Source organism: Solea senegalensis, linkage group LG2 (genome assembly GCF_019176455.1).
Source record: "Solea senegalensis isolate Sse05_10M linkage group LG2, IFAPA_SoseM_1, whole genome shotgun sequence".
Taxonomy (NCBI): domain Eukaryota; kingdom Metazoa; phylum Chordata; class Actinopteri; order Pleuronectiformes; family Soleidae; genus Solea; species Solea senegalensis.
The window spans coordinates 3,409,495-3,422,644 of NC_058022.1; the positions used below are offsets into that span (position 1 = coordinate 3,409,495).

General features: G+C 42.8%; 1 protein-coding gene across 1 annotated transcript in view; it reads right to left on the reverse strand.

Moving 5' to 3' along the window:
- cntnap5a (contactin associated protein family member 5a) overlaps positions 1-12,886 on the reverse strand; it is a 120,635-nt gene extending 107,749 nt beyond the window's left edge. Inside the window, exon 1 of the mRNA XM_044015514.1 lies at positions 12,613-12,886. Within this exon, the coding sequence (XP_043871449.1) occupies positions 12,613-12,685 (73 nt within the window). The 5' untranslated portion in view covers positions 12,686-12,886. The remainder of the gene's footprint in view (positions 1-12,612) is intronic.
- Between the last annotated feature and the right edge of the window lie 264 nt (positions 12,887-13,150).

Here is a 13,150-nt window from a genome sequence, read left to right on the forward strand (position 1 = left end):
TTGTGGGAGATGCTGGCGCCAATCCCAGCTGACCTTGGGGCGAAAGGCGGGGTACAACCTGGACAGGTCGCCAGTCCATCACAGGGCCACATAGAGACAAACACCTATGGTCAATTTAGAGTGTCCAATTTGACACAATTTGTCCAAAGATCAGCATGTTTTTGGACGGTGAGAGGAAACCTGGAGAAAACCCATGCAGAAAGGGCCTTACAAAGCATCTGACTATTGCATAATCACTCAAATAATATCACTTTAGGCTCATCCACTCAGGAATGTGAGTGTTTGGATGAGGTGCAGAAAACTCGACTGTACAAACACCTTGGTTATTTTAAAGTTGAAGTAAAGTATAGGATCCGATGACTACATCCACTATTAAAGGACTCGGTCTGTGATTGCAGCCAATAACTTAATGGAGCCATCGCCCAGAAAACGCACCGAGGAGATAAAAGCATTGATTTCTTAACTGTTAATATTTAGACCAGTGAACAGCCCACAGGCTTTTCAGATTCACTGCCTTCTGTGCTGCAGTGCACGACTTTGATTAGAGACACTGCTGCACACGGAGTGGACTGTTTTCTTTGTGTTTTTTTCCCCCTTCCTGAAATTAGATTATTCTCTGGGTCACAGTTATACATAAACCATATCGAGTGCAGCTTCATTCATCCTCACGCCAGAGCTGTGAACCAACACCTCCAGATTACAAGAATCCTTTTTTTGTCTTTGTTTTTGCTGTTGTTGTTGTGTTTTTTTGTGTTCTATATACATAAATACAACGTAATCAATATCGAATCATAAGAGCGTGAAAACCCGGGCCCGTGTCTGATTCGCAGATAATTATCATAATAACTTGTGATATACAGAATATGAAATCCAGGACGGCAAGAAGCAGACCTCTGGGTTTGTGTGTTTTTTTCTCTCTCTCCTCCTTCTGATTTAGCGCAGTTTGTTCATTCTGGGCTCTGAATGTTGGAGCAGGATCTCTTTTTTTGCCTCATTTTTCATCACTGTAACCGTCCCTCTGTGATTATTCCATCCATCTTATTGGCGCAGTCAATAGAAAGTGGGTGTTGATAATCCTTTCAAACCCTCTGCCAGTAACACGGAAAATAAATAGAGGATGAAACTTTCAGACTCCACAGCTATTTGAAGCATATTCATTGCAGGCTATGGATTGGGAGTCTGTGCAGCGTCGCCGTGTGACCAATGCAGCTGGAGATGGAAAGACCTTCACTGGCGCCATATTCATCACAATGGATTTTTTTTTCTCCCCACCGCTCCCGGGAGAACGGACAGAAATTATTTCTCCAAATAGTCTTATATCGTGTGTCCATTGTATTCTTTTGTCGTTTGTTACAATCAAAAAGCATTTTCTTAAAAAACGGACACTGACAACACTATAAAAGGCCCACTTTTCTACCGTCTTTGCTTTTTAAAAAGCTGATTTCCGATTACAATGCAATTAAAACAATGTTATACTTAGATATGACATTGATAGATTTGGCTAAAAATGAGAAAAAAACCAATCTCATCTGTTGGAATTACAGAGGTACCATACGACACAATATCATCCTTATCATAATTTGTGATTTGTTGTGAAATTATTACAGCTGTGGCAGTTACAGGAAACGGCAACTTTTGTGATTTTTAGTACAGTACATATACATGAAAATACTGTTATAGTCAAAAAATATTGGATTTATGAAGTAAAAATACTGCTAAATCACAATAATATGACATAACTCTGAATTAAGAGAAAAACAACGGGAAAGTTTTGCTGAATCATAGCAATAAATTGGAATTACTGTGAAGTTACCATTAAATACAGTATTTATACATGAACACACTGTAGAGTTACATACAAAATACTGAATTTATGAAGTAAAATACTGCTAAATCACAATAATATGGCATAACTCTGTAGGAGAGTAAAAACAACAGGAATTTTTTGCTGACTCACAGCAATAAACCGGAAATGACTGTGGTTGCAGTAAAATACAGTATTTATACATGAAAATACTGTAGAGTTACAGTCAAACATGACTGGATTTATTAAGTAAAATACTGCCAAATCACAATAATATGGCATAACTCTGAAGGGAGAGTAAAAACAACGGGAAATTTTGGCCACATCACAGCAACAAATAATATTTTCACAGAAAAATAATGCTTCTAAATCACAGTAATATATGGCATAGCTGTGAAGTTACAGCAAACATCCATAATGCACAGTATTTAGAACATTAAATAATAGTAATACACTAATTCACTGAATAAATACACAATAATTGGCTGTAAAAGTTACTCATAGCTATTTTTATGTTTTACAGTGTATGATATGGAGGTAGAGAGACAGGCATCAAAATAAAAATCTGGACATATGGAAAGCATGACAGAGCAGCAGGATTAACTGCACTGCTGTATTCCACAGTGTGCAGATGAGCCACGTCCATATTTGTGATGTAAAATTAAATGTGCTGCAATATTAAAACACACAGTAATTTACCGTCACGGGAGAAAATGACATCTAATGCTCCTGAATGACTGTGCACAGACACTGTGAAACCTCCCCCCCCCCAAAGAAATCAATAGGAATGGATGAGAAGAAACAATAACGTGCTCTCACAAGGGTGATATGAAAACTGTGAGTCTCTTCATGTCCCCGTGGAGCTGCAGTTGCACCGAAACGCTGCATTAACTCATTTTTAAGCAAAGCGTCAGGAAACGCGGTCGTTTCTGCTCTGCAGTGCCTCTCTGTGCAAATTCAGCTTTGATGGAGACTTCAACGACAACAAAAACCACACGCTGCACTACCAACACAACAAAGTACTGTGTGGCACTAGTGCCATAAGAGACTAGACTACAGTCGTAGACAATTTAATTATGCTGTTTTCATTTTTAAATCTTCTATTAGTGCTCATTTTTAATGCCAAACTGCTGCAGCTGTATTTTTTTGTTTTTCCTGTTCGGTTGCTGTTGTCTTGGCGAGACAGGGAGAGAGAGAGAGAGAGTTTTAAAGCTTAAAGAATTATGAGGGTAAATTCTTTAAGCTCCTCCGTCCTCCCTTCGGTCCTGCTGAAATAAAACGGTGCAATAATTACAAACTGGCACGAAAAAGAAAGAGTAACAACCCGCATGTGATAAAATCTGTCCTGTACACGCACGCTACCGTGGACGGAGAGTGGGCAAGAGCGTAGTAATCCTCATAGCATAATCATATCTCTATACTGTCATTACAATGTCATATGTCGTGCAATGCAGTGGCAAGTAATGGCACAGTGTCTTTAGATGTTTAAGCTGCACATTATTTCCAGCTGAACGAATTAAAACGAAAGTACGAAAGACCACCAAAGACGTACTGCGGCGCAATCGTCCAAACATCGTGTATCTGTGCCGTATTTTGTGTTATAGCTCGCCGCCATGTTATCTCTGCTCAGCAGATTCTGCCGTGTGAATAAACCCAATAATACTTCCTCTGCTGGCAGGTAAACGGCTCGCGTGGAGAGCAAAAGAGGCGGAACCGTTGACCGAGATGCATTGAGCGTCCGCTTTTTTTTAATACGGCTGCATTCAATTCATATGCAGACTGACGTTAAAGGGGCAACCGACATTATTGTGGCTCCTGTTTGGTCACACAGCAAGAAATGGAAAGTTTCACACCTGCTTAACTTAAACGTCCAGACAGTCTACACTCACTCACTCACTCACTCACTCATCCACCACCGCTTTATCCTCCACATGAGGGTCGCTGAGACAAACAACCATCCACTCTCACACGTACGGTCCATTTAGAGCAGGGGTGTCAAACTCATTTTTGTGGCCACATACAGCACAATTTAATCTCAAGTGGGCAAATCATGAAGTGCAATCTCATGTCTAAATTTACTATTTACACATCACACTGGGCTTTTACATTTACTCTCAGGTATCTGGAAGTGAAAAATATTGTATTTGACATAACGTTTAGATTGAAATCATAATGTAAAATTTTAACAAATTCATTCTGTGGGCCGGATTGGATGCCTTACATTTGACACTAATTTGACATTAATCCCCAAATCTGCAAGTTTTTGGACCCGGAGAAAACCAACGGACACACGGGGAAGAAATGAAACTGACTACTTATAAGTATACGTGTAAAAGTGTATAATTAGTTGAAGATAAAAATGTATTAGCTTAATTTTTTGGTTTGTTTTTTAGACAAAAGGAAGTTTTCCTTTCCTTACCGTTAACTAGTTTCGGAAAAAACTAAGTTCAATCAGTAGACATGATGAACTTTCACAACGTAATGTATTAGCTTTCCATAGACTTGGAATAAAGTAATTATTTTAAGTAGTTTGTTTCCTACTTAAAATAACCCAACAATAAACCAACACAAGAAGAGAAAAAAAAATGTCGAGAAAGTAGTCCATCCTTTTTGGTCGTGAGCAGATTCTCTGTGTGTTGCATTCTACAGTCTCACCATTAGATGTCACTAATTCTTACACACTGGAACAAACTGACAACCCCACCCCCCCAAAAAAAAAGCTACAGCTCCATGTTTAACAGCTACTGGAATGAGTAAATGTGTCATTACACTCTGGCGTTTATTTTAAAACGACATAACGATCACATAATTAAAAGAAACACGTGTGCCATCCCTCAACTCAATTTTGCATCTTATGCGTGTAATTTGTTGTCTAGACCAGAAGAAGCCCTTAGAAAGAAGAAGAAGAATAAGAAAACCATGTCCGGTCCCCAGAGGCTATTTAATCTTCAGGCGATAGATGATAGGCCTCCAAGATTAGCAGCCATTAGCCGGGAAACAGACCAAGCAGTTCTCTCTCCAAAGTCCTCAAGTACAGATATCTTTCAAGGGAGAAAGAGAACAGTATTCTTCCCTTCCTCGGATTATAAAAGCAAACACAACAACAACAACAAAGCTTCAAGGGTGACGGGCACCGACTGTACCACTCTCTGCTGCTTCGAGACAGAGTGACAGAGCGATGCGATGCTAATCAGATCTCGGTGTGAGCACGGGAGACGCATATTAATAGCAGGTGCAAACGCAATTAGGCGAAAAATGATCGCGCGGGTGAAAGTCAGTCACTTTAATGCCAAGATAGATGTATAAATTAAAGCGGAAGAAGTTGATTGTGTATTCAAACGTGAGGGAGGAAAAAAAAAAAGTGCCCGCGCACCTGTCACACACCGCGGTGTTCTGCCTCATTTAGCGTCTAATAAATCCATCATGCCTTGGATGTGCATTGCAGTAGGTGTTCGTCGACTGGCTGCTCCACATTCATTAGCAATGAATGAATCTGCAATGAGTGGATCTGCAGCTGTATCTCACACACACACACACACACATCCACAGCTCTGCCAGCTCTGCTCAAGTGCATTCCAGGTGCTTCAGATGGGAAATAATTAGTTGTGAAGTGTGTGCCTGCTGAGCCAACGCGACGCACGAAATTTTTAAGTAAATATATGTGGGTGGTGCTTTCGCCTTGAGGGGGAACAGATTCCAGCTCATAAAAGATGGATATCTGGCGCGGCGTTCTCCACCTGCTGTGCACAAACTCACTGTAACTGTAACAATATTCCTCCAACCGACCCGTCGTCAAGAGGCTCGTATTAGCTGCTAATGAAAGCCTCTGGTTTTCCACTCGGGGCAGGAAAACGCTGGCTTAACAGAAGCCAAATGCTGGACAAGACCGTGTATTAAAAAAAAAGGAGAAAGTGAAGGTGAAGCAGATTATGTGGACAATGTCATTAAAGCCCTGTGGTTTTAAGGCAAAGCAGAGGGTTATTACACACAAATCCCACAGGTATGATTTCCACCGTCAAAACATGCGCGCGCCATTTCTTTTTCTGACACAAAGATGCATTAGTGGAACACGTCACTGGGGGTCACGATGCAGGCGACGGGCTGAGGAGGATAAACGGCCCGCCGGTTGGGGGAAACACGGCTCCCTGGGACTAGTTTATGTCCAGTGACAGAGGGGTGTGGGGGTACCAGCCCGTTAAGCCGTTCAAGTTAATAAGTGTCTTATTGTTTAATTTTCCCCTACATACACTATATCAATGTTTAATACTTAAACACGGCTGTACACGCGGCACATAATGAATTTTTTGGACGCCGCGTAGCCTCCGTGAGCACATTTTCAGTTGATTTCCAGTTCAGTAAACAAAAATGCTTGTTGTTTTGTTTGTTCTAATCTCGGTCGGAATGCAACTTAAATCTTCCTGGCAAAGAGCCTGAACGACTGCATCGAATAAATGTTCCGAGCCAAAGCAAAGGAAGTCGTAGTCGCCACCTTCTTTTTTTTTTTTTGGCAGATTTCTAAAGGATATATCGTTTTTATTTGTTCAGCCAAAACTCCCACGAATAAGTCTTTGCATTCAACTTGCTATTGTGTTGTTTTAAATTGAAAGCATAGCATGGGGCAAAGCAATTAACTCGGTGAGGACAAAACATGATCGCCCACGTTTGACTAGCTTCACGGGCTGAAGATGACGAGCAGCAGCGAGCAAGAAAAGAAAGAACTGATGTGTTGGAAGACAGTAAAATACACACCGCCGTTATCAGGCCATTCAGTGCAAAATAAAACTCAACCAAAACAAACCTGAGCTAAGCTACGCTAAGCTAAGACAACAAAGCAACTCCCATTTCAAAATGGGAATCAAAATTGATTTCAAAAGGTGTTTAAAAGATGCTAACATAAGCTAATGAATCAAATTCCTTTAAACATAAAGTAAACGATACGTCTTCTTATAACCTGATTACTTCTCACAAGATGCTAGAATTATCATTTTATTTTTTATTTGAGTTTCTAGAGTTTTTATATTTATTTTTATACAAGTTGGAAAGATGTGAAACGTAAGTCCAGTTTTTTTTTCGTTTTATTTTAACATAGACTGAATATTTAATCGCAAAACATCTTCTGGTATCTTTTATTTACTGAGGATTTTCATAATTCTGAGTTTAATAATTAAGTGAATATCCTCGTATGGATAAGGAGAGTAGTGGCACTTGGTTCCTCCCACTTCACGCAGCTGAAGTAACTGAAGCTGCAACTACCAGTTTCACTCTCTGCCTCCAAAATGTTCATTTTTTTTGAGATAACGTCAAAGACGGTGACGTCTCGCGTGTCGTCACCGGATCCACCGATCGATCGCGGGTTCTAATGCTAACGGTCTATCTTAGTCTCTGCTGCTACTGCTGCTGCTGGTCGTCGCGTTCGTCCATTTACGGCCTCCATTTACCATCTTCTAATGGTTACGTCCAGCGCGATAAGGATCCTTGTCACAAACCGCTGAGTTTTCAAACGCGACTCGGAGGTAGAGAGATAGAGCGTCAACTACAAACCCCGAGCAACTCGTTCCAACCTTCCATTGATCATCCATAGCACTTATCCTTTGAGGGTCACAGGGGAGCTGAAGATGATCCGCGTTGACATTGGGGGGCTTCGAGAGGCAAAGTAAAAACCTCTGGACAGACAGAAACAACAACACACGCAGAGACAGACAGACACATTTAGAGGCTGCTATTGATTTAACTCCAATTTGCATGTCTGTGAACTGTGGGAGGGGAAAATAAAGTACTTGGAGAAAAGCCATAATAGAAGTGACATAACGGTTTTATGTCAATTATCTTCATTAAAATAAGAGTGACATGAACGATCGATGAGTGATTAGGGGACGTTTGTAAGAGAATAACAACGGCGTGATGTGTGGTAACTATAAATGACTGAACGTTGTTGGTTGTTAGCTTTGTCTTAACAAGTTACATCACATGAGAAAAGACGGTGACAAATAAAACACATTCGGACAAATAAAGTAAACTCTTCATGGACAAATGTTATTGGCAACTTTAAAAGAAAACCTTCACCTAACTCAACGTAATTCTTTCGTTCATACCAAACCTGTGATTGATGTTTGTGTCCACAAACCAAACATTCAGCTCAAGTTTGAATGATTTCTTCGTTCTATGGAGCAAATAAACCGGAAAATCTTCCCATTTAACGAGCTGACAAATGAGAAAACACACTTAAATTAGTAATTGATTGATAATTGAATGATCGAGTATCAGCGTTTGTTAGTTACGAGGTCTTCCAGTCTTTAACTGTACGTTGGGGAGATGGAAAGACTGGACGGACGCAGACTCCTCCTCCTCGTCATGCTTCAACATAAATAAAGTCTTTTTAACTAAAATCGACAGTTGGGCATTGTTGGCGTTGGTTCTTGTGTCGGACGTCTCTGACCGGTCTAAAAATAGCACCAAGTCAAGCCCGAGTCATGCTGGAAGTGTACACCTCACTGGAGGTTACTACCCGCCGCACCACCGCGCGGCCTTCCTTCCTGTTACCACGTGAAACAGACTCATTAGCGAGAGATTAAATGCGCTTATGCACCAGCACTGAGCGGTTCTCTCTCGCTAACCCTATAGCAATTACTGTTAAAGGGCCGCGTGGCTACAGTATCAATTTAACTCCTGCTGCACGACGACAGACTAAGTGCTGACACATCCCCACGGCGTGTGTCGTCGCCTCTTTGCTAAGCCAAAACAAAAGTGCAAAAGTAACTCCGAGGGGGGGTAGTAGCATCCGCCACACAAACCAACCATGACACATCTCTGCCCCCGCCCCCCCACTCATCCTCTCCTCCTCCTCCTTTTGTTCCTCGGTGATAAATATGAGAGCAGCTTTTTGACCTCCAGCAGCATCTCACCATTTCATCCCAGCACAGCGTGTCAGAGCTGATCACAGCGCACATTTGAGAACCACGGCACATGTCATCAATGAGTAATGCGCCTGTCAGTTTAGCTCAGTGGCTCACCTTAACATAAAGTGCTTAAACCCCAACACAAGCCCGGCGTCACTCGTGCTCCTCGGAGAGGGAAACTGATCGAGCGGACGCCGGTCGGTCGGTCGGTCGCTCGCTCGCGGTATTCGCTGATTTAATGACTTTTTTTAGAATTTGAAAAATCATCCGTCAACAAAAACTAGGTTTGGAATGAACGGAGGATCTTTATGTGCCTTTGGGAACATTTAGAATGTGCTCAAGCACCGGAATAAACTTTAAATGGGATTTGGTCAAAAAAAATTCAGAGAATTAAAAATGGATTTTTGCTCCACATCCCAAGTTATAGAAACTTTTTTTCTGTCGCTTTTAGAGATTCTTTTCTTGAGATAATAAAATAATCAGTTGTTATGCAACGCTGTCATCAAGGCTTTACAGTCGACTCATTCTGCCACGGGAAAGCTTTTCTTTTACACTTCATTCACTGAGTTGTGCTTGTGTTGGGACTGTTTTTATATAATAAATAACACAAATGTTGAAGGTCAGGGTTGGATTTTATGGTTGTTGTTGTTTTTTCTCCCCACTCCACAAGAATTTATTGTATTTATTTGTTTTTCCTCAAACTCCATCCTCTGGTCCTGGTCCTGGTCTACATCGTCTCTTTCTCTCGTTTACAAAAGTCATTCAGCAGAAAAATGGGGTAAAAATAAAAAATCCACCAGCAGAATTTCTATTTTAAAGTGACACTAACAAACTCAATATTTTACAGGCAGAAAATGTTGCTGCGTGAAAGTAAATGTGATCGTTTTGAAGGGTTTTTAACGTAAAGGAAGTTTGAAGTCATCAGTTTCCTGCGATTTAATCGAGTGCAATGAGTTTGTTGTTCCAAGTAAATGCAACTCTTTACTTACTTTGGCTTGAAATACTTGAAACGCTGAAGTCAATCGTTTTATTCCGCCCGAGTGCAACGTGCAGACACTTGTTAGCGCAGCAAACAACACATATGTGGATGGCAAGAGAGTGACAGAGCGCAGGGCTTTAAATGCACAGCCCCGCCTCCTCGGAGGCGGCACACACCTGAGAGCCGTGAGCTTGACGAGCCTGCATGTGCACACCAAACGAGAGACCTACACAACCCCGCCCACTCGGGGGGGCGTTCTTATGTTCCTGTTTGTGTGCTTTTGAAGTGAGGTGAACTACTTTACAGCAAACCATGTTTTCAGATGTTAAGATGAAGCTTTTGAATTGGGATAATTAAATAATATACAGATAATAGTCGGCTTCTACTTCTTGAATCAAAGTCCATTTTTAATGATTTTTGTCTACAAGTGGAATTTAGATTTTACACACACACACACACACACACACACACACACACACAGGACTAATCTAAGTGCTGTGTGTAGTTTTCTTCAAGGTGAAGCACTACCAGCACCAAGGACATGTGGGGGCATTACTCAGGAGCAGGTGGGAGCAAAACAAAACATATAAAACTGTCAGAGTCCTCCAACCTGGTCTGGTAATAAAAGCAGCTCACAGACTCCCCTCCTCCTCCTCCTCCCTCCTCTGCTGCTGTCGTGTGTCTTATACCTGTTTTCATGTTCCTGACTATATTGTTTTGATGGACCGGTGCGGCGTGGACGCCGTTTTTGGCCTCCAAAAGGAAGAAATGGAACCAATCATGAAGGTGATGGAGCTTTTTTTTTTTATACATCCATCATGGGACCCACTGAGGATCAGCGCCGTCACTGGATAGCCCCTCGCTCCAGGAAAACGACGCCAACAACGCGTTTGTTTTGCACGTGTCATCCCGATCTGATTGGTTGTACGTTGCATTTTCATCCACGTTGGTCACGCCTCTCCAAAGTGGGAGGCGACTACATCCTTTCCAGACTCCAACTCTACCCCAAATGAGATTCAAATGCAGTCTGTCCATCAGAAACCCCACTAAGTTTCATCCGAATCGGATCCAAACTGGCGGCCCACGTTCATCATCCATCTCGGTGACAGGATGAAGTTTCTTACGCTTATGTGAGACGGTAACGGCGATAAGGAGGTAAAGTTCACACGTCCACAGAAAGTTGCCCCAGTGGTTTAAAAAAAGAGTGAAAGCCCTGTGTGGAGGGTCTGAGCTCTCTGAGGGCTCGTGTTACTACCACTCTGTGTGTGTGTGTGTGTGTGTTTCTCCCCCCTCTCCCACCCCCTTTTTAAGCCATTCTCTTTCATAGCATCACAGAGACGCCGGCGAGGGACAGGGGAGACGTAAATGAAATCAATTACACTACAGAGAGCCGCACATGTTACTGTCCTTTCATGACGGAGCGAGTGTCTAATGGAATCTGACGTTTACTGTAAAATCAACAGCAAAAAGGACTCACTCGGGCGCCTGTTTACAAGGTCCGACCAGCTGCCGCTCGCCGCTGCGTATCAATCCACAAACCTCCCTCTGTCTGTCTGTCTGTCTGTCTCTCTGTCTGTCTGTCCGTCCGTCCTTGGACTCACTGGTGGGGCTGTTGTTTCATGAGGGAAACCAGGAAGTGCAAACCAGGCCCCAAACCCAACTCCACAAAAAAAACAACAAAAAAAAAAAAGACATGTGATGATGTGCGGTGATGTCACGGGTGACGTCAACATGTGGACCTCTGTGTTGTTCTATAGCACCAACACACGCACATTTTGAACAAAAACAAGCGCGGATTTCAACACTTATGAAGGGAGATGATGTTCAGTTTGTTCTGGAGAGACTCATTGATGTGTGGAAAGTAGTGTTTTCTAGAGTAATATCATAATAAATGGCATTATTAATAGTATTATGGGGTCTAATAGAGTCTTGCAGACGTGCATGTTGTGATTTAGTACAAACTGAATTAAATGAAACCCATGTATCCTGCTGATATTATGTGTTTGCTTGAGTTAATAATGATATTACAAATAGTAGTTTATGATCAAAAACAATGTTAAATATAACAAAATGTCATCTTTTTTACCAATATTTTACACTAAAGACGCACATGCCCTGTCTGATTGATATATTACTAATCAATAACTGATTATTTCACCACTGCGCATCACTGGGGCATGAAGGAATCGGGTAAAGCTTCATCTTTAAACTGTAAATAAACGCACTCAGCCTCCAGCAGCAGCTCCAGCGGGCGTGTGTTTGGATATTTGCACGTCTATACAGGAACAATCGACCTGCGTAAAGGAGCAGCAGCGGCCGCCTGTACATGTTCATCCGTGGCCAGTCAGCAGTTTCTCCTCCTCCTCCTCCTCATCATCATCATCAGCAGCAGCTCCAAACACTCACTCTTATACCACGAACATATACAAAACACACACACACACACACACAACATGCAGCGCCAGGTATGTGTGTGTGTGTCTGACAGAAGCGCGCTGCAGGGCGAGCTCTCCAGACTGCACCTGTCTGCGCGTGAAGAGAAATGGACCTGTTTGCTTGACCTTCACTCTGAGTGTGAGCAGGAAACATCAACTTGACCATCTGTACTACTGACACCAAAGAACACACACACACACACACACACACAAAGTTCAACACACGCAGCAACAGCGCAGCTTCAAATAGTCAAGATGCGTCTTCTCCGCTCTCTCCATCTCCATCTCCACCCGCATCATCAGCATCATCAGCACCAGCATCATCTCTGCAACAGCGGGGGACAAAAGCTTCGCAGCCAGGCGTTAAAGCTCGCAGTCTGCGGCCACTTGGGGAGGGGGGAAACAGCAGCAGCATCATCCTCATCAGCAGCAGCAGCAGCATCAGCAGCAGCAGCGCGGCTCACAGGTGAGCTGTGAGCTTGGTGGACACATACTCACAGTGAGTGGCGGCGGACGCTCCGCTAGAGACGCTCAGAGTGCAGAGGGAAACCATATGCAACAGAAAAAACATCTTCCCCGGCGTGGTGTGGTTTATCCGCGCGTCCGCAGAGATGCACAGAGCGGGAGAACGTGTGTGTGTGTGTGTGCGCGTGTGTGTGTGAGTGAGAGAGACACCAGACAAGGGCGCTTAATCCTCCCTGCTCCTCCAGCGCGGAGGCATAGAAGGAGACTGAAGTGGAGAGGCAGACTCCTTCCTTCCTTCCTCCCTTCCTTCCACGACGACACTCCCTTTACTGTGAACCACAGCCTCTCTCTCTCTCTCTCCCTCTCCCTCCCTCACTCACTCCCTCTCTCCCTCTCTCTCTGTGTCTTTATTGGAAGAACAAGAGCACAGTGATGCCCATGCAGGCGCTGCAATACACAAGCAACAGCAAAGATCCACAGAGAGCAGCACGAGCTCCTACTGTAGACATGTATGTGTGCAAATAAAGACAGGTTTATTGTATATATAAATATATGTACATACATATATATG